The 22,963-nt window shown below is 33.4% G+C and overlaps 2 protein-coding genes across 2 annotated transcripts in view; both read left to right on the forward strand.

The window, feature by feature from the left end:
- Window positions 1–3,005: 3,005 nt before the first annotated feature.
- LOC131075774 (flavin-containing monooxygenase FMO GS-OX-like 8) overlaps window positions 3,006–22,963 on the forward strand; it is a 31,744-nt gene continuing 11,786 nt past the window's right edge. Inside the window, exons 1-2 of the mRNA XM_058012661.2 lie at window positions 3,006–3,923; window positions 21,583–21,653. Coding sequence (XP_057868644.2) covers window positions 3,326–3,923; window positions 21,583–21,653 — 669 coding nt within the window. The 5' untranslated portion in view covers window positions 3,006–3,325. The remainder of the gene's footprint in view (window positions 3,924–21,582; window positions 21,654–22,963) is intronic.
- LOC131075775 (putative flavin-containing monooxygenase FMO GS-OX-like 11) lies at window positions 5,585–6,449 on the forward strand. The gene has a single exon (XM_058012662.2). The coding sequence runs from the start codon at window positions 5,751–5,753 to the stop codon at window positions 6,186–6,188; it is 438 nt and encodes a 145-aa protein (XP_057868645.2). The 5' UTR covers window positions 5,585–5,750; the 3' UTR covers window positions 6,189–6,449.

A 22,963-nucleotide genomic window follows, 5' to 3' on the forward strand; every position in this document is an offset into this window, starting at 1 on the left:
ATTATTAAAAAAAATAAAAAATTGAGATTAAAGTTTTGAATAAATAATTTAATATCATGCATATTATTAACATATTTATTTTTAATCAAAATTATATTCATAACATAAATGAAATACAATATTATATATCCTTATCATATAATATATAAAGATTTAATATAGATTTAATATTATATAAAGATTAATATATTAATTATAAATAATTTATTAACAATAACATTACTCAAAATATATAACAATAAATCTATTAAAAACAATTATATTAAATTTTTTAATTAAATAATTATTAATTGAAATTAAGATTATTATTATAATTTAAATAAATGATTATGCCTTAAGTTATAGATATTATTGTAATTTAATAACTATGTTATAATTATGAGCATTCTCTATTATATTATTATTCAACATACTTATAAACAAAAAAATTCATTATTTTTGTTCAATCTAATTGGTTCAAATAATTTGCATCTTATTACCATAAAAATTCATTATTTTTCTTCAATCTAATTGGATCAGATAATTTGCATCTTATTACCATAAATATAGTTTAATCAAATTACATAATAATGGAGGATGAAATAGGCATAACATTAAAAACCATTTATCACACATCACTTACTCAACTAAATTGCTCACATTAAATTTATTTAATATCATTTTTAATTAAGATTTTTTATTCAAATTGTGATAATTTTAATACCAATGATATTATTATTTTATTATTAAAAATATTTGTCCTTACAAAATTATGTTTTATTCAATTAGCTTATAGCATTGTGAATAATATATTTGAAGAGGGGAAAAGACTGGTGAGTGGATTAGATAGCAAATGTGCGAATCAAACATATAATCATATGAAATTGAGAGACATAATTTGAAATGCTCAAAAAAAGAATAAAATGCATATATCTCACAAACCTTATACCTTCTCCTTCGGATTGAGCTTGATGAAGTGAAGGCGCCCCTTGATGATGCTCCACTTGATGTGCTCTTTTGATTGATTTTGGATGTGGAATGCTCTCCTTTGTGCTCAACAAGGTAAGTGGTTGATGGATTATTGGATTATTGGATTTGAGTGATGGATAGGAGAATTTGGATTAGATTTGAGAGAGGATTAGAAGAAATGGCAGCATGAGGATGCATGAGAAGATGGATCTGATTTGTGAGGAGGATAAGCTCCAATTTATAGATTGGAGGAGGCCAATGGAGGGTCAAGATTGATTTGATTATGAATGGTTGAGATTGATTTTCGATAGAAGGCATGGATCAAGGGTGCCTTGTGAAAACAAACAGGAATATAAAATTCCTTTGGAAAAAGGGGGAGAAATTTGAATTTCAAACTTGAGGAATTAAAAATTCCAAAATAAGGATGCATTGAGGGATTCAAAGAAATTTGAATTTCTTTGAGAGACTCAATGTTGATGTGACATGAGTGGGAATTAAAAATTGAGGGATAATGATAATCATGATTATGAGAGATTCTAGAAGAATTAATTAGGCTAAGTGGGATTAGGAAAAGTGATTTGTAGGAATCACATGACTAGGTTAATTAATTAGAATTAATTAACTGAGTGGGTTTAGAAGAAATGATTATTGAGAGGACTTTAGAAGAATAGGGGAATAACTAATTTATTTGATAAATTAATTATTGGACTATAGTGACAAGATTAATTAAATTAGATTTAATTGATTCTGAGAGGAATAAGGATAACACAAATAAGTTAATTAATTATGTTGGTAGGCTTAAATTGATTAAATATTAATTTTAAGTGTCTACAATATTATTATAATAAACTAATTTAATTATAATTATAATCTTCAATCTAATTAAAATTATAATTTTAAAATTATACACCTTCTAAAATCAATTTAAAACTATACTTCAAACAACCATATATATTCTTCAATAAAAATATTCTTAAAACAAACATACTTATTAAATTAGATTTATTACTATTACTATAATAGGGCAAGTACGTGGCACTTGTTTTGTTTCACTTTTGGGATTGAAGTTTTCAGTATATTCCATTGTACCCAACAATATAATTAGATTACCATTTTTTGAAGATGACGATTTCCTTGATTGTATTGATGAGATTGAAGACCAAGAAATAGATTGAGAATCATTTGTGAAAAGACAGATGAAAAAAACTATTGATAAGAAAAGATATAATTCAACTAAAAACAAACACTTAATCTAAAAAATATTTAATTTTATAAATAAATCAAAACAAAGACTAATTATAAATGAAATCATTGTGAAAATTAACTTTTAATAAATTTACATTTAAATTATTTAGAATAAATTTTTAAAAATAAATCATAATATAAAACATATGCTTTTACCATATTAATATCCAAATCCAAAGTAGAATGCAAAGTATATTTCTAGGGTTTTGAATGTAGAATCCTCTTGGTTCAATATAATACCTATATATGATCTTAAAGATTTTTAATTGAAAGTTTGTTGTTGAAGTTTGAAACTCTAACTATACATTAAAGTTTGAAACTCTAACCATACATGATCTTGGAGATTTTTAATTGAAAGTTTGATGTTAAAGTTAAGAACTCCAACAATTTCTCTTGACAATAAATTCATTCTCAAAATTAGAAATTGAAAGTAAATGAGAGAAGGGTGAGCTTCTTTAGATAAAAACGATTTCATCATAAATATTTAAATTTCAAATTCTCTAAAAAAAACAAACCTTCTATCTAAAGGACTAGATGTATCTAGACAATATAATTAGTCAGATACATTAACTTTTTCTTAAACAAACCTCCTACCTAAAAGATTAGATGTATCTAGACAATATAATTAACCAGATTCATTAACTTCTTCTTAATCTCCCTCTTACCTTTCACTCTCAAAAGTCACATTATATAGCCTACAAACTGAAGCAATAGCTATGCATCTTATTTCTATTCAAATGACCTATGTATCTTATTTCTATTCAAATGTGATAAATCATGATCTAAATTAAGCGTTGTTTAAGAAAACTGATTTGAAGGTTGGCCTATAGACTATCTTGAAATTGAAATACTTGTCGATGGGAAATTGTCAAATTTTTGGTTGAAAGTGTTACAAGCTATAGTTTTTCAAATCTAAATCATAATATGGTGGAGCCTTCAGGAAAACTTGGCACCTATTGCATCATATGCTGTTTTGACATTTTTTACAATCAGAGAGTTTGAAGATAAATTTTACTGAGTGAGTATCCATTTAAGTAAAACATGAAGACAAATAGGTACAAGACTTTTATGAGCATCATGATCAATTTGATCTCAAACGAATTGCAATTGGCTCAGCAGGGTCATTGAGAAAATGTCTAACAAGGAGGTTTTGAATGGAATTAGCAAGGTGGGTGTGATTGGAGCTGGAGCAGCAGGGCTTGTAGCTGCCAGGGAGCTGAAGAGAGAAGGATTTGAGGTGGTGGTGTATGAGCAAAATTCAGATGTGGGTGGCATTTGGTTGTATAATCCAAATGTTGGGGATGATCCACTTGGATTGGAGTTAACAGGGCCCAACCAGGGGATTGCCTACCAGTCTCTCAGAACAAATGTAGCCAGAGAGCTCATGGGTTTCATGGATTACCCCTTCCTTGTCAAGGAGGGAAGGGACTCAAGAAGGTTCCCTGGTCACCATGAACTTTTTCTGTACCTCAAGGATTTTGTAAGGGACTTCAATTTGGTTGAACTTATTAGATTCAATACTGTAGTTGAGTATGTTGGGATGGCTGGTGAAAGGCAGGAGTGTTTTATGAGTGGTGAAGATGGTTTGGATATGGATGGGGATCCCATGGATGAGAGAGTTCAATGGGTTGTGAGAGCAAGGAATTCAGGAGTTGTGGAAGAGGAAGTATTTGATGCAGTAGTTGTGTGCAACGGTCATTATAGACAGCCTGTAATTGCTGAAATTCCAGGTAATTTTCTTTGAATTTGATAGGCTAGGTTGTGAAATCTGGATTCTGTTTTGTATTTTGGTGCTCATATTGGGACTTAAATTAGATTCAGTAGTTGGGTGTATTCTTTAGTTTTTTCTCATGTGTAGGTAGAGTGAAATGATATGAATTATCATTTTTAGTTATACAGAGCAGTTTGCTGAATATATTAGATATTTTAATAAAAAATTATGTCTGTAATTTATATAAAATTAGAGTGATTTAATAAATTTAAATTAAAGAATCTTTCTAATTGTAATTATATATGTGGCTCTTATCAAATCAAGTACAATGCCTCTGAATGAACAGACCCACAAACACTTTAGAAGGAATGTGAGATTATTTCTGGTTGTAGGTTAGTTTTTCTCGTGTAGATAGAGTTAAATGAAATGAATTGGATTTTGTGGTCATCATTTTTAGTTATACAGAGCAGTTTGCTAAATATATTAGATATTTTAATAAAAAATTAATACAGTGATTTAATAAATTTAAATTAAAGAATCTTTTCATTGTAATTATATATGTGGCTCTTATGAAAGACAAGTACAATGCCTGTCAATTTAAGGATTGCAGTTGTCAACTTTGTGGAGGTCAATAATAGTAAGGCTAAGGTTCTATGGGAGGCTTCAGGATCAATTTTCAAGGAGGAGAGGTAGTATGCTACAGAATTAACTGAAATCTTTCTCTGAATAATAACAGCTCCTAGTTTTGAAGACTGCAGATTTGACCAGATGAAATTGGAGTGAGACTAGACCAGCTTAAGAATTTTTTCTGTCACTTGTCAATCATTTGAAGTTTCAGATTCCTGCCTTAGTAAACAATATGGACATTTTTTATTTTTTTTCTTAAAATTAAATATATTTATAGATATTTAAACTAAAATTCACAAGACCACCAACTTGTTTATATTTTGAAGCTTTCTCTACTAAATTCATGGGACCTTAGACTAAATGTGCAATTAACTGAACTCAATGCAGTAGCTAGGCAATGTAGGGGTGTGCCTGTTTATTGTAGTTTGGTTGTATTGGGTGTATAACCACAAGAAATTGATAGGTAATGTGGATGTGTGTGTAATACATTTTTAATAAAAAAATATAGATTATTATAAATATTCATTAACAATCTTGAAAGGTTATTTTAATTAAATAAACACTTTTGAGTAGAGTTATGAATAGGAAGAATTGGTATTGATGTGAAAGAATTGTTTAAAGTTCAAAAAATTGAAAAAGAATCATATTTTTATATTGATGACAATTCAAATTTTACTGTTAAAATATAAAACTCTGACAATTTCTAAAAAAAAAAAATTATTATCAAAACTAAAAATGTACTCTCCCTCTTATCTTTCACTCTCAAAAATCACATTATATAGCCTACAAACTGAAGAAATGGCTATGTATCTTATTTCTATTCAAATGACCTATGTATCTTATTTCTATTCAAATGTGATAATAATGATCTAAATTAAGCGTTGTTTAAGAAAACTGATTTGAAGGTTGGCCTATGGACTATCTTGAAATTGAAATACTTGTCAGTGGGAAATTGTCAATTTTATGGTTGAAAGTGTTACAAGCTATAGTTTTTCAAATCTAAATCAAAATATGGTGGAGCCTTCAGGAAAACTTAGCACCTATTGCATCATATGCTGTTTTGACATTTTTTACAATCAGAGAGTTTGAAGATAAATTTTACTGAGTGAGTAGCCATTTAAGTAAAACATGAAGACAAATAGGTACAAGATTTTTATGAGCATCATGATCAATTTGATCTCAAACGAATTGCAATTGGCTCAGCAGGGTCATTGAGAAAATGTCTAACAAGGAGGTTTTAGATGGAATTAGCAAGGTGGGTGTGATTGGAGCTGGAGCAGCAGGGCTTGTAGCTGCCAGGGAGCTGAAGAGACAAGGATTTGAGGTGGTGGTGTATGAGCAAAATTCAGATGTGGGTGGCATTTGGTTGTATAATCCAAATGTTGGGGATGATCCACTTGGATTGGAGTTAACAGGGCCCAACCAGGGGATTGCCTACCAGTCTCTCAGAACAAATGTAGCCAGAGAGCTCATGGGTTTCATGGATTACTCCTTCCTTGTCAAGGAGGAAGGGACTCAAGAAGGTTCCCTGGTCACCATGAACTTTATCTGTACCTCAAGGAGTTTGCAAGGGACTTCAATTTGGTTGAACTTATTAGATTCAATACAGTGGTTGAGTATGTTGGGATGGTTGGTGAAGGGCAGGAGTGTGTTATGAGTGGTGAAGATGGTTTGGATATGGATGGGGATCCCATGGATGAGAGAGTTCAGTGGGTTATGAGAGCAAGGAATTTAGGAGTTGTGAAAGAGGAAGTGTTTGATGCTGTTGTTGTGTGCAATGGTCATTATAGACAACCTGTAATTGCTGAAATTCCAGGTAATTTTCTTTGAATTTGATAGGTTAGGTTGTAATGGGACTTAAACTGGATTCAGTCGTTGGGTGTATTCTTTAGTTTTTTTCTTTTATGTTGTTCTGATTTTATTTGTATGATCTGACCCACAAACACTGTAGAAAGGAATGTGAGATTACTTCTAGTTGTAGGTTATTTTTTTTTCCATGTACTGGATTTTGTGGTCATCATTTTTAATTATACAGAGCAGTTTTCTGAATATACTAGACATTTTAATAAAAAATTACGTTCAACTCAATGTAATTTGATAAACAGTGATTTGAAAAATTTAAATTAAAGAATCTTTTTTTGTAATTATATATATTTGGCTCTTATTAAATACAAGCACAATGTCTATCAATTTAAGGATTGCAGTTGTCAACTCTGTGGAAATCAATAAGAGTAAGGCTGGAGTTTTATGAGAGACTTTGTGATCTATTTTCAAGGAGTACTGGTAGTATGTTACAAGATTAAGATTAAGTGAAATCTTTCTCTAAATAATAGCAGTCCCTACTATTTAAGACTGTAGATTTGACCAAGTGAAATTGCTTCACCAGCTTAGAAATTTTTTTCTGCCACTTGTCAATCATATGAAGTTTTAGATTCCTGCCTGAGAAAACGACGTGAAATTATTTTATTGTAAAATTAAATATATTTATAGATATTTAAACTAAAATTCATGAGACCACCAACCTGCTTCTATTTTGAAGCTTGCTCTACTAAATTCATGGGACCATCAGCTTTAAAATATTCCTAAAAAATCTCAGCAGCTCACCTACTGAAATTTTATAGGAAGCCCCTATCCATGGGACGTCACCTTAAATGTGCAAATAACTAAACTCAACTTGGTAGCTAGGCAATATAAGGGTGTGCCTGTTTTTTGTAGTTTGGTTGTATTGGGTGTATAACCACAGGAAATCGTTGGAAAATGTGAATGTGTATATGGGATACACTTTTAATAAAAAAATATAGATTATTATAAACGTTCATTAACAATTTAAATTTTACTGCTCTTATAATTCCTCCTGAAAAGAAAATTATTGTCAAAACTACAAATGAAATACTAAGTGAAAGAAGACAGACCTTTCTAATTTCTTATCTAAAGCGACTGAAAATGGTTTTATTATTATTATTATTTCCCATGATTCCATTATACAAACCCACAAAATTCAAATTTCAACGTCTGTTTTAAAAAAGACCAAACATGCTACCTAAAAGAGTAGATGTATCCAGACAAAAAAGTTAACCAGATTCATTAACCTGTTCTTATCGTTACTATTCTGTGCTCTCCTTTCTTACCTTTTTCTTTCTACAGTGACATTATAACCTACAAAGTGGATGAAATATGTAATCGTCTCGTCCAAACACATATAAAGCATGTAATAACATTATAATCTATCAAAAATTATTCGTGACTGTAAATCATTGTATTCAAATTTCAAATACCAATTTTTAAAGAATCAGTGGTCAATTAATCTTACAGCTTACTCTTATTTAAATGTGATACAATCTTTTAGTGAGTAAAATTTACTTTTAACCATTAAATTTAGTGGTTTGTCATCTGCCTTCTACCATCCATTAAATTCTTCCGAGGTTGTTACGTGCTTCTCAACAATCTTTCTAACCATTCAATTGATCATGGATTCAATCCATTAATTCTGCTTTAGGACATTTCATAGCAGCCTGGAGATAAAACTTTCTATACAGAGCTTGTGGGCTTTTCTATATATTTTAAATTTGTGGTAATGTGCAAGGGGAAAGAAGTCCCATTTGTCTGAGAGAAGGTACGAGTGTCATGTTTAAATATGAGTTTAGTGGGTTGTGTAGAAGAGGTAAGGTATGTATGTTTCATTTGTAGTGTACAGTTAAGTGTTTCTTTCAAGAAATACAAGGTAGTCTTATATTGCTACTAGTCATCTGCAGATCCATATACAGACTATCTATCATTGTAGACTATAAAAATAAATTTTCTTTTTTCCTTCCTTTCTTGAATGATGTAGTCCATGAAAAAATGTTGATGGCCATTGAAAAAATGTTGATGGCCATTGAGAATGTGCAAAAAAACAGAGAACATGAGTGAAAAAGCACAATCTATATTCTTAGAAATGTGAAAGATATCTCCAAATGAATTTAGAATAGGAGTTATGGAGTGAAGAATCTTTGAAGAGGACGATAGAATTGATTTGTGCAGCAGATTGAGCTCTATGATATGTAAGAGGAAAATATCTATTCTTAGTATTCTTTATGACTATATATGGACTCTGATTTGTGTAAGAAATTATGTTTAAGTGTAAGGTTTAAATTCATTGCATACACATTAAACGATTCAGTACAATGGTCATTTGAATTTCTTTATGGATTTTATTTTTTTCCATTTCTCTCTTATTCATGTGGGGATTGTTTCTTTCACTTATCTTTTTTTTTAAGTATTGAGTATGAAGAATTTTAATAAAAGGTTAATTGAAGTTATGATTTTTTTTATTAATTTTAGTTATTTTTTGAATTTTTTATAATTGTCGATTTATTTCTTTTATTTTTTGTTTTATATTTTTAATCTTTTGAACCAACCGTAATATAATGTTAATATCATTATCTTATTTTTTGTAATATTATAAATTAAAAGTGTAGGGGGGAAGCACATGAGATTATGCATTAGAATAATGGATGGTGGTTAATAAATGCTAGTGGCAAGTGTTAATGTATAAATGCATTATAGTAAATGTTTATACACATGGCATTAAGCCTAGTTAGGTGTCTTATTTAGAGCTAGTTAACTCGCTACATCTTGTGTGTTTTGAGGAAGTTAACTCACCATCGCTCTTTGTTAGTGGGTCTCGATTCTCTAGTCTTCTCATAACATGCCTATTTAGCCACCAAAAGGTTTAGCTCTTGGTCATAAGGTACGGTCATGTATGAGGGCTAAAACCTTGCAATTCCTACTTGTGAGGGCTTAAAGTCAACACCCTTTTAATTTTTTCACCAAATCAATTTTGAAGGCATTTAGACAAAAAAATGTGCAGTGTAATTTAGGCACCATTGGCAAAAATTAAAATTATCCTCTTTTTATTGACAACTCAAAATTGAGTCCCATTTTTTTTAAAGCTAATGTTTTTTTGTGCCCAACCCATTGGAAACGTTGTCATATTGAAATTATAAAGTATTTTTTTTCCCATTGGATTTGCCAAGCACTAAACATATAAAGTGCTAAAATCTCGAGTATCCAATATTGAATCAAGGGGGTTGTTGTGTGTGTGCTTCCTACTTTCCTTTCAATTCTTCATTTTTGCATTGTCATTCTTGCAACATTTCAAATTCTAAGCATGGATTCAAATCAATTTGTCATGTCATTAAAACAATCTTGAACTATCATGACTAGAAACAAAAAGTTCAACCTGTGCTAAAGAACAAAGGGTCGTATAGGGTAATAATGAGCATTGTGAAAGAACTTGTAGAGTAAGCTAAAGAAAAATGGTTTAATAAGTATGGTTAAGCCTTTTAATTTTTGTGTCTAAATGTATCTCCTAAACTTCGTTATTATGTAGAGTCCTTGAAAAAACCCAATGAGGTTTGGCTTGCATTAGAAAAACTCTTTGGGAAGGTAGTTGAAATAAAAAGGTCACGAGTTAGAAAATGAGCATGTTCCTTTGAAACTATAGAGGACCTCTTCTCTAAGTTCAAATCATTAAGGTTGTTGTTAAAAGAATGTGGAATAGAGAAAAATGATGATCAACTTGTTCTTTCTATACTCTCCAAACTAGTTCATGACTATTTTGTGTTTGCATCTATCTCTACTCCACCAAAAGGGCTCTTGGAACCACTTGAAACATGTCTTCTTTAGATAACTTCATTACCAACTTGACCAAGGAGTGGGATAAGTTAATACAAATGGGCACATTAAATATTTTAAAACCATAAGAACTTATTGCTAGGAACTGAAAACAACGTGATTCAAACAAGAAGGGGAAGAAACAAAGCACTTAGAAGGATAAGAAGACCAAGAAAGAATAGAAATCATAACTTGCCAAAACTAATTCTAAAACTTCTTCTATCAAGGGAAACCTATAAGAAAGAAGAAGTCTTTCTATTGCAAGAAACTTGGGCTCGATAAGCAAAAATGTATGAAGTAGGTTGACAAGCTCTCACATCTTTTTGAGAAGCACAACATAGGGGCTTTCGAATCTATCAATCATCATCAACTCACGAATTTACTAAGGCCAAAACAAGACAAGGAAAAGTGAAATCTAAGGGCAAGGCTTTAGTTGTCATCATCATCATCAACAACTCTGTCTTAGGTCATTGATTTGAGTTCCTTACTTCACATGGGTTCTTCACATGTTGAGTTCTCTTCCTTAGAGATTCATAGTATGCCTTCTATCACTTAGGGCGATGAAACTTCATTAGTAGTTGTAGGGAGAAGTTTTGTTGAAGTTGAAGGTGGAACATTCATGTAGCGTCGTAAATTGTACGCACTTGCTAGGGTGGTACAATTTCACACCTAGTTTAGCACCCGCCTTGGCGCATTTTGTATTTTGCATTGCATTTCCCCTTTAGCACTTAATTAATTAAATTAATTAGGTCTAAGGTCCTATTTTATCATTTCCTACATCATAAAGTTGGGCCCTTTCATTAAAGTGTGCCCTTTTCATTTTATTCCTCCTATACATCATTTAATCAAAAACCCTAATTAGGTCCTATTTTGAACTTGGGGGCTTGATTTCGGGGGTCAAAACATCTCGAAATCAGCTGTAACTTCGAGATTCTCTCTAAAATCATCATATCCGACGACCCTGAAAATTTGGTGAAAAGTTGTCGGGACCATGGCGCCCGGTGCACATGGTCCCGGACATTTTTCCTGAAATTTTGGGAGCACGATCCAATCATAAAATAAAGCTTAACCCCAAGAAATTGGTGGGATATTCAATCTCTAGGTCGGCCAAAATACGAATTTACGACCTAGGGTTTCATACATAAAAGCTCTCTTTCCTCATTTGAAGGGATCCGAATTTTGTTTTTCAAGGACCTTCTATGCAGCGAAAGAGCAGATCTTTGAAGACTTCAACAACATTCAACATCCTTCTATCAAGCATTTATCAATTTCATTCATCCATTTAGGGCTTGGAAGACATTGAAGAACAATCGGAGATTACCGACTGAAGATTGGCTTGTACTCCTCCCTTGAGGGTTGGGTATGATTTCATGTTGTTTTCATGTCTTTGCATAAGCTTCAATATATCCTTTATTCATGCTTTAGATCACTTTGCATCTTGATTTAGAGCATTTACATTATCATTTACAAGCAATTAGGGTTTACTTTCTAGGTTGCTCTAGTTTGCTTTCTTGCATTTAAGGACCTTGCACACACAATACATTTTACAATACAACTTGGCTATTCATGGAGATGGAAATCACCGAAGCGGGGGTTTGACTAAGGCAAAAACCTATATAGCCGCCCACCACACCTTTTCAGATATAAGTGTAGGTTTCGGAATCCGGACGACGCCGCAAGTTACAGATCCGGAAGAAGCAAACGGAGACCAAACAACACACCAAATTTCAGAGCAAAAGACCAGGACAGGGGTGTGGGGCGCCCTGGTCCCAGGGACAGGGGCGCTGGGCGCCCTGGTCCTCCTGACAGACAACATTTTCAGCATTTTTGATAGCTTTTCCAGGTTGCAAAACAACAGTTTCCAGAGCAGTTTCAGGGGCAGAATCAGGACAGTGGCGCCCACGCCCCCATCCCGAACATTTTCATTCATATTTTAACACCGGGTACGCATTTACATTCTTATCTTGTCCTTGTGTTTACAGCTTTTCATTATTTAAGTTCAATTCTGCAATCTTGTCATTAGTTCATACTTGCACTTTGGGGTTAGGGATTGAACTTGCATCATTTCATCTTTCAATTACAACAAAGGAATAGAAATCCTAATAGGTAGCCCGTGGCTCTCTCTTCCACAAGAAGAAGTAGCCAATTGTGTGATACCTCTAGGCTCTTTCGTATTCCACAAGTGTGTGGTTGAAAGTGAGATTAGGGCATGCTTGCTTAGTGTCACTTTTTCTCCCACACATTTTTGGTGAACCCGACGTGAACTCCAATCTTCTCTAATTCTGATTTATGTTTTCAAATTTGAGTGTTTATGCTATTTCAAATTCAAATTTGTCTTTACAAGCTTTAATTTCTTGCAAGATTCAAAAAAATTTAGAGGAAATTTTTGCTAAAACCCTAATTTTTCAATTCAAAGTTGAACTTGTGGATAGCTTAATTGGATCAATAATTTCAAATCTGATTTAGGAACTCATTTGAATCATAAATTTCATTTTCTAAATCTACATTCTAAGTGCTTGCATTGGTTAAAATTAAACATTTCCTTCTATTTTGCATGTGTTATCATTTGAAAAAGGAAAATTGTTGTCATGATGCATTCATTTCATAGATGTGATAATGGGTTAGCTTCCCTTGTTTCAATTTTTCCTTCTCCTAAAGAACCTCCCCCCATCTATAACAACATTTTAGTGCCTAAAAGAGTTTCTACCAATCCCTTTGAGACTCTCCCATGCTCTAAGGATGAAGACTTTAAGAGTGATCTTGACAATTCTCCTAAAATGTGCCCTTCCTATTTAGCTATCCTAGAGGAAGAGAATAATATCATAAACACCTTTCTTAATGTTACTTCACCCTCCCTACATGATGCCTCTCTAAGTGAAAAGGTATTGATGGACATTGATTTATTTTCTCCTAAAGTTGGTCCTTCCAATGGGGGCATGTTAGTGCAACAAGAGGTTATGAACACTTCTTTCAAAGATCTCCTCCCTAAGCATGAATCTTTGGAGAAATATGTTCATGTTCCTCCTAAAAAACACTCCCTTCATGAGGATCCTTTTGTGCAAGAAGATGACATTATCCCTACATTTCCTAGTGATGGCATTTCCTTTTCCAACAAAATTCCCACTAGAGATGATGAATTAATGATAAATGCTTACCCTTCTCCTAAAGTTTGTCTTACCCATAAGCATCCCTTAGAGAAAGAAGATGAAATAATAAGCAATCTCCTTAATTCTCTCTCCCCTAAAGATCATATTGAACATATTTTGAGGAAAGAGGATGATTTTAACACATTTATTGATGCTCTCCCTCCTAAGGATGAGGAATTAATAAACAAAGTTATCTCCTCTCCCGAAATTGACAATACTTCAAACATTCCTTTCAACCACTTCACTATTTGGGATGAACCATTAGAAGGTGTAGATTATTCTCTCTCCCTTGATAATTCCTCACCTTCCTTGAATCTCAATTATTATCCCACTAAAAATAAAGCATCTCCCTCTCCTCAACTTGGTTCTACTCATAAGGATACCCTAGTTCAAAGCAAGATGATTAACATCTCTTTCAAAGATCTCCCTCTCAAAAGTGAGACTTTAGAGAGTAATGTTGATCCTTCTCCTAGAGAGTTTATTCCCCATGTAGATCATTTGATGATAGAGGATGATATGACCTTTCCTCTTCCTACTAGAACATCAATGCCTACCCCTTGTCTCTCTCCTAAAATTGATTTAATCCGTGATGAGATTTTGGTGCAAGAGAAGACCATCAACAATTCTTCCAACATTTTTTTTCATTCCTCTAAACCATTCTCAATCAATTTGATACATGTGAATGAAACACCTAACAAACCTCTCTTCACTGTCCAAGGTGTTTGTCCTTCTCAAAATTCTCAACCTTTAAATAAGCCTATCTTAGTGGTTCAAGGTGGTTATGCTAATGATTCTTTTTGCACTCCTAAGAAACCTATTATTACTGTGCAAGGAGGTTATTCTTCTAAGAGCCCTTATGAGTATGCTAAGCAACTAACTAGAGAGAGTTATCATACGGTTGCTCATACTTATAATACAAGAAACAATAGGCAACCTAATCCTCCTCCAATTATCCCAACTTCACTTCCTCCTTCCCAACCTATTCTTCCTCAAGCTCCACGTATTTCACAAGTTCTTGGTAAGGAATATGATCTCATAGAACAACTTAAAGCTACCCCTGCTAAGATATCCCTTTGGGATTTGATCCAAACTTCTTCCGCTCATCATGGAATGTTACAAGATGCCTTGAAAGATTTGAATGTTCCTCCACCGAATACATCTAGTAATATAGCATCTTTAGTTAACTCTGTGATGAATCCTAAAGCTCAAATTGTGTTTACCCAAGATGAGTTGCCTACTAGTGAAATTCAACAACAATATGATCCCTTTATGATTGTGGTTATCATAAATGACACTGCTATAAGACGAACACTGGTAGATAATGGCTCTGGCCTTAATGTGTGTAGCATTAATCTATTGCATAAGATGAATGTGGATACATCCCTTATTGAGCCTGACTCTCGTCCCATTCGAGGCTTTGATAATGTGGCTAAGTCTTCATTAGGTATTATCACCTTACCCATCACAGTGGGACCTGTTACTTTGCCTACTCCTATCCATGTTATGTCGGGAAATATAACATACAACTTGTTATTAGGGAGACCTTGGATTCACAGTATGCAAGCTGTCCCCTCTACATTGCATAGACAAGTCAAATTCATTTATAACAATAAGACATATACCTTGATAGGTGACACTAATCTTCAAGCTTGTTTGCAAACATCTAAGCCTTCCTCTTCTAGTAATGACTCTTTGAACAAGATACCTATGGATGAATCATCACCCTCTAATAATCAAAATTCTTTGGATGAGTTTGAAGCTCCTGAAGAAGATCCTTCTCGAATTGAGTCTACACATGAAAAGGCTTTTGATCCTGAGAAGGTTCTCGCAGAAGACGATTGGGGATCCCTTGATTTTAATCCCACCTTTGTAGGTGAATATAGGGTTCCTCCTAGAGATCTTAAAGGTAAAAAGAAGGAAGAAACTAGAGATCAATCAGTCTTACTTGAACCTATGAGCAATAATTTTGTGGCCGCTTCTCAAACTTCTTCTCCTCACACCTCTAATTATGAAGAGTTTGATTCTTTGTCTTATGAAAAACCACCTTCTCTTCCTGAAATGGCTGATCGTTATGGTCGTGGTTTTCACATTTTTGCTAAGCATGGGCATCATGGAAATGGTTGTGGTGCTCATGAACAAGGGATAAAAGTTCCTCTAGAGACTAATTTTCACAATTATGCCTTTGGACTCGGCTATAATCCCTGCAAACGTACCAAAGCATCTAAAAGACCATCTCTCAATGTGAATGCTATATTTAGTAGTGATGATGATCTCACTTCAACTAAATCATCTTCTACTTCTATCAACTCTCATTCCCTTCATAAGGAAATCTTGGCGATGAACAAATCTCTTTATGACTCCTCTCAAATTTCTAAATCCACTTATGAATCTTTATCTCCTATTCATCATAAAGTCCTTTCCTCTAGGGATAAGGCTCTAATAAATTCCACTCATCCCTCTTCTAAGATTTCATGTGACTTTTCTTCTTCAATTTTCATCATTTTATACATGTTTTTGATCTCACTTATAGTTGAGCATTCAGCATGTCATATTCAAATACCTCATTCAATCTATCATGTCTTTAAATAACATTAATGGCTATTATGTTGCTCATCATTATGTGACATTGGTAGCTCATTTACTGGGGGCTCATTGTCATTCATGATGGCACAATTTCAAGTGCAATCATATTTTTTGAAGCAACATAATAGCCTAATTTTCTTGTTCCTATGGAGACAAGAGTGATTTCATACATCTCTTCTTTTGCTTATGTCCAAATCTCTCCCTAGAAGATTGTGTAAGTCCTTCTCATTGAGGCAATGATCTTTCCTTATTTTATCTAAGGATCCACTTTTTCCTATTTCGTGGATGGTGTGAACTTTATTACTTGGTGTTATTCCTTGTATGCATTTGTTGTTGTTTGTTCAAGGATTCTCTCTTACAAGAGGTGTAAGTCCTTGACTACAACCTCTTTTGCACTTGGTAAAATACATCCATAATGAATTCACTCTCCCAATTGGGTTAAAAAGAGCGTCATCCTTCATTAAGAATCACTTTCACCTCGCAAAAGAAGGAAGTATTGCATTCTTATTCTCTTCTTTGTCTTATTCTAGAAGATGTTATATTTGTCTAAGACAATTCCTCTCTGGGATAGGTGTCTTTTGTACAAAGATCTCTTCTCCTCTAAGGATCTCCTTTACACATACTACAAGATATCCCTTTTCAACTATCTTATCCTTGCTTAAAGAGTGTAAAACTCTCTTGCTTGGATCTATGACATTGTTGCATTTTTTGGGGTATCTTCTTTTGTGATGAAGGTAGGTATCCTTGTTCTACTTTGCTTATGACATAAACATTACACTTTTTGAGAAATGGGTCATTCTCGGAACCAGAGCACAGACTCTTAGAGTGAGATGTCTCCATTTTTCTTTTATGCAAGGTGATTATTCTCGGAACCAGAGCACAGACTCTTAGAGCGAGATGTCACGCTTTTGTACTATACATATACGGGTTGTAGCATACTCGGGCATAGACTCCTATGAGATGCTTCTAACCTCACTTACACACACATGCACGAGGTTGAGTGGAACTAGCGGCATAAGGCTAGACTTTCTCACTCTCCTCCCTTACATGGATCACCTAGACAGACTCTAGGGGCTAGTTTTCCATGTCCTTTTCCCATGGATCACCTAGACAAAATCTAGGGGCGAGAAGTCCATGTTTTCTCTCTCACTATTCTTCTCATGGATCACCAATGTGTGTATTCATGCTTTTTTCCTTTCTTTTCTTCTCTTTGCATTTTGTTTCCATTTACATCCTTCATCTTGTGTTAGAGAACTCTCAAAACCACACACTCTTTGTTGCGTTGGAATTGAGATTTAGTCCTCTTTCTTACCAAATGATTCTCCATTAGTTTTTGATCTTATATCAAATCTTCTTGTGAGCATTTGTCATCAATTTTCTTTAACAATTCGAAGTGGTAAACATGATACCCTGTTTCAACTCACTAAAATTAGCAAGCCGAAACAGGGGGGGGCATATAGCTACCCTCGAATTTTCATCACCTTCCTTAGTAAGCATTAGGTGATTTTGTGATCTAACGTGTGTTTTGTAGGGTGCGGTTCCTAACTGTGTACTGCAGATACCGCTGGGGGCTTCGTTCGACAGACTTATGGATATATCCTTTTTCAAATAATGTTTACTTTTCTGTACTTTAGCTTGCATATGCACGTAGTGTTCATATGACCGCTAAAGTGGGGGCTAAATGTAGCGTCGTAAATGTACGCACTTGCTAGGGTGGTACAATTTCACACCTAGTTTAGCACCCGCCTTGGCGCATTTTGTATTTTGCATTGCATTTCCCCTTTAGCACTTAATTAATTAAATTAATTAGGTCTAAGGTCCTCTTTTATCATTTCCTACATCATAAAGTTGGGCCCTTTCATTAAAGTGTGCCCTTTTCATTTTATTCCTCCTATACATCATTTAATCAAAAACCCTAATTAGGTCCTATTTTGAACTTGGGGGCTTGATTTCGGGGGTCAAAACATCTCGAAATCAGCTGTAACTTCGGGATTCTCTCTAAAATCATCATATCCGACGGCCCTGAAAATTTGGTGAAAAGTTGTCGGGACCATGGCGCCCGGTGCACATGGTCCCGGACATTTTTCCCGAAATTTTGGGAGCACGATCCAATCATAAAATAAAGCTTAACCCCAAGAAATTGGTGGGATATTCAATCTCTAGGTTGGCCAAAATACGAATTTACGACCTAGGGTTTCATACATAAAAGCTCTCTTTCCTCATTTGAAGGGATCCGAATTTTGTTTTTCAAGGACCTTCTATGCAGTGAAAGAGCGAATCTTTGAAGACTTCAAAAACATTCAACATCCTTCTATCAAGCATTTATCAATTTCATTCATCCATTTAGGGCTTGGAAGACATTGAAGAACAATCGGAGATTACCGACTGAAGATTGGCTTGTACTCCTCCCTTGAGGGTTGGGTATGATTTCATGTTGTTTTCATGTCTTTGCATAAGCTTCAATATATCCTTTATTCATGCTTTAGATCACTTTGCATCTTGATTTAGAGCATTTACATTATCATTTACAAGCAATTAGGGTTTACTTTCTAGGTTGCTCTAGTTTGCTTTCTTGCATTTAAGGACCTTGCACACACAATACATTTTACAATACAACTTGGCTATTCGTGGAGGTGGAAATCACCGAAGCGGGGGTTTGACTAAGGCAAAACCCTATATAGCCGCCCACCACACCTTTTCAGATATAAGTGTAGGTTTCGGAATCCGGACGACGCCGCAAGTTACAGATCCGGAAGAAGCAGACGAAGACCAAACAACACACCAAATTTCAGAGCAAAAGACCAGGACATGGGCGTGGGGTGCCCTGGTCCTGCCAGGACAGGGGCGCTGGGTGCCCTGGTCCTCCTGACAGACAACATTTTCAGCATTTTTGACAGCTTTTCCAGGTTGCAAAACAGCAGTTTCCAGAGCAGTTTCAGGGGCAGAATCAGGACAGTGGCGCCCACGCCCCCGTCCTGAACATTTTCATTCATATTTTAACACCGGGTATGCATTTACATTCTTATCTTGTCCTTGTGTTTACAACTTTTCATTATTTAAGTTCAATTCTACAATCTTGTCATTAGTTCATACTTGCACTTTGGGGTTAGGGATTGAACTTGTATCATTTCATCTTTCAATTACAACAAAGGAATAGAAATCCTAATAGGTAGCCCGTGGCTCTCTCTTCCACAAGAAGAAGTAGCCAATTGTGTGATACCTCTAGGCTCTTTCGTATTCCACAAGTGTGTGGTTGAAAGTGAGATTAGGGCATGCTTGCTTAGTGTCACTTTTTCTCCCACACAATTCACAAATGTTCTTACCTCCACTTTTAGCTAATCTCATACCAATGTATAAGATTACCTACATAGGGAAGGGCATGTTAATTTATTGTTCTCAAAATTTAGATGAGATTAGAGAGTTGCATTAAAACAATTTTTTTAACATTAGGAAGGATAGATAACAAAGCTAGGTTATACGCCTCACATTTTTCACTTGATGTTTCTCCTACAACACTACTTATTCATGTAGACGGAGTTTGCAAATTATGGCATGAGCGATTTGCCTACCTTGACTAAGCAAATTATGGAATGAGTGATTTGGCCACCTTAACGACTGCTACCTCGAGTAACTTAAACAATATGATATGGTCATAAGATTTCCTAGAGCTAGATTCTCTCTATATCTTTGTGAGGGTTGTACCATTGGGAAGCATCCTGAAGACAAATTTGATAAAGGAAAAGCATAAAGGCTACATAGATTTTGGAGCTTATTCACAATGATGTATCAGAGGCATTTCCCCATCCATCATTCAATGAGGCTAGATATGATCTCACTTTTATAGATGACTTCTCCAGGTACACATGGATCTTCTTCCTTTGACAAAAAGTTGATATCATGTTGGGGTTGATCCATCAATCTCATAGCTCTCAAAGATCATCTGCAAAAGAACATCTGCCATGAGAGAAGCAAAGAGTTGTGAACAAAAAGTGATTGATTCACACAAAAAGACTGAATTAATTAATAAATCATATTGGATGAATAATAATGCTACAATGAATCCTTATAAAGGAAATCTAAAGTTAAATAAAGCATAACCTAAGAAACCCTAGGTGAGGATAAAACAAGATCCTCATCACAAGACTCCAGACACCAAAAAGGAATAGACCTAAATAATCTTAAGTTTTAAAAGACTTGAGACACCAAAAAGGAATATGACCTAATTAATCTTAAGTCCTAGAATACTAATTACTCTAACATTAACAACTCTTGTATAATCCACCTCTATAGATTATAAATTAGCATTTTTCTTTTTGTTAGACCAATTAATAGGACTAGAGCCAAGTGAGAAACTATACACTAAAGTGGAATAATATTTTTGAATATCGCAAACCAAATTGAAATTTGTGTATCCAAGTCAACCTCGATGCAAAATCTATATTAAATCCCAAATTGGAGAGTACACTAAAGGTAGTGAAGGATCCTCTTAGCTACTTTCTAGTGTAGCTCATGAGGCTCTTGTATGAATCTTGAAACCATGCATATTGCATATGAAATGTTGGGTCTCATATAACTCAAATAGATGAGAGTCCCAATAAGTTGTTGATACAAGGTAGCATCAACCAATGGTGTAGTACAAACAACATCAAGCTTGACTCAAGATAGAAAGGGAGTCAAAGATGGCGTATAATCAACCATGTGAAATTGAGCAAGTAGATCAAGAGTGTACTTGCCCATTGTACAAGAGTAATCCTTGAGTCAAATTATGAATTCTCAATACCAAAGAAATAATACAAAAAAACCAAGTCTATTATGTAAAGCTAACTTCATTGCTGCAATAGCAAATAAAGAGCTCTTAGTGATCCAAATATCATCAATATATAAGTACCGATATCAACAATGAATCATCCCAAGTAAAGATAAATATTAGGATCTGAATAACACTGAGTGAACCTAAAGCTAGGAGGGAGGAATCCATCTTGGAATACCAAGCCTAAGGGTCTTGTTTCTGTCATAGAGTAATTTTGCAAGTCTAAACACTAAGGATGATTCGTAAACAAATCCTAGTTGTAGCTCCATATAATACAATTTTGTGATGTTATACATTTTGTAGCTTCTATTGATTACTCAAAATTTCTTATTTCTGTTAATTTCTTATTATTATATGTATGTTGTGTCAAGGTTCACATGCATCACTTATGTTTTCCTAAAGTACATCACTCCATCATCAAGAAAATTGATGCAACTCTTAGACATGACCAAAATAGTCAGATGGGTGGTGTCTCATTACTACAAAAGCATAAATTTATGAAGCTGAATGGAGAGCCCAAATCCTAACATGATATGTACTAGTTTATAATGCCTTCAACCGAGCATCAAATTTCATCACGATCTTCCATTCCTATCATTAATATTTTAGTTCAAATAATTTAGAGGTGTCTTCAAAGTATTTATTTAGTACAAATAGATAAGGATAACTATAATAATTATCTTGTAAAAAATATTATCTACAAAAAAAAGTAGTAGAAATAAAAACTACCCCATGATTTTCCTTTTATTATTTTTTCCATGTAGTTAATTATTTTATTTAATGCTATTTGTCTTTAAGCTTTAGATAACATATTATGTATCCTTTTTATTCACAATATAATTGTGTTTATATTTTAGGTGCACAAAAATGGCCAGGAAAGCAACTCCATAGCTTTAATTACCGAATTCCCGAACCATTTTCTAATCAGGTATTGGAAAAACTAAGTCAAAACTTACTCTTCTCTTTTGTTTGGGATTTAACACTGGATAATGATCAACAAATAATTTTATGTTATTCTAGTGTAATGTAGGATAATCATGTTGAAGGATACACTTCTAAAACTTATAAAATTTACCAAAACATATAAATTATTTTTAAAATTTGTAAAAAAAAATAAATCTAAGAAAAGTATAATTCACACATATTTGAGATTTGGGATGTTGAATTAAAATTGATATCATGTCAAAATTTCTCAAATAATATAACATAGATGCATATAAGAATGCTTAGCTAGACATTCCTACATTTTGTGAAAAATACTTCTATGGTGTACATAAATGTATTGAGAAAGCTATGCATATCTATTTCTCCTTTCACTAATTCCTTTGTTATCCAAAATTACATTTGTGGACTATTCTCATTTGATAGTAAGCCCATGAAATTTATGATATTTAAGAATTTAGATTAAAAAAAATTTATTTTGATAGATATTTCATTAACTTAAACAAATATTGAACAACTATATTGATATGAATGATTTTACCTTTATAGTTTCAATTATTTTTAAGAAAGGACACCCACCTTTTTAATGAAGGTGGGGAGAGAATTATTTACTATATTATTACTTTGTGATTTTGAACATGATGAGTAGTTACTAGCTCAATCTTCTTGGATTTTTGTATGGTCATGCTTGCCACTCCTAAATGATAAATGATATCTAATTCTTTGAAAAGTAAGATCTTTATAAATATGATGGTTTGAAATTAATTAATGATTTTTAGTAATTGGAGATGAGAGAGGTGCATTTTTTTTCTTTCATGTTATATTAATTTTGATTTATATAATTATTACGATTTTCAAATATTTAATTTGATTTAATTTGTATGAAAGTTATCAAAAACTTTATAAAATATTTGTCTTTAACTTTTTTAATTCTAGTGGTTAAGATCAGTTTAAATTCAAACTTTTTTCTCTATCTTGAACTCGATTTTAGGTGTGATTATATACCTTGAAAGGAATCATGCTTTCCATCACATTCTCTTAATTCAAACACATTTTTCACTTATCTTGAGTTGATCCTTATGCTATATTTTATTGTTGATGATTAAATTATGTGCCAAAAATTTCAAATTTAGTACCTACGATGCCATATTTAAGGACAAACACTAGAAAAATAGGAATAATATAATAATCATACATGTAACTTCATATAATTAAATTGAGTTGCACGAATCACAATTAGTGAAGAGTTCTATTGGAAGATACTACAGTAGGTAATATAGATTAATGTGTATCTTA

Source organism: Cryptomeria japonica, chromosome 3 (assembly GCF_030272615.1).
Source record: "Cryptomeria japonica chromosome 3, Sugi_1.0, whole genome shotgun sequence".
In the NCBI taxonomy this organism is placed as follows: domain Eukaryota; kingdom Viridiplantae; phylum Streptophyta; class Pinopsida; order Cupressales; family Cupressaceae; genus Cryptomeria; species Cryptomeria japonica.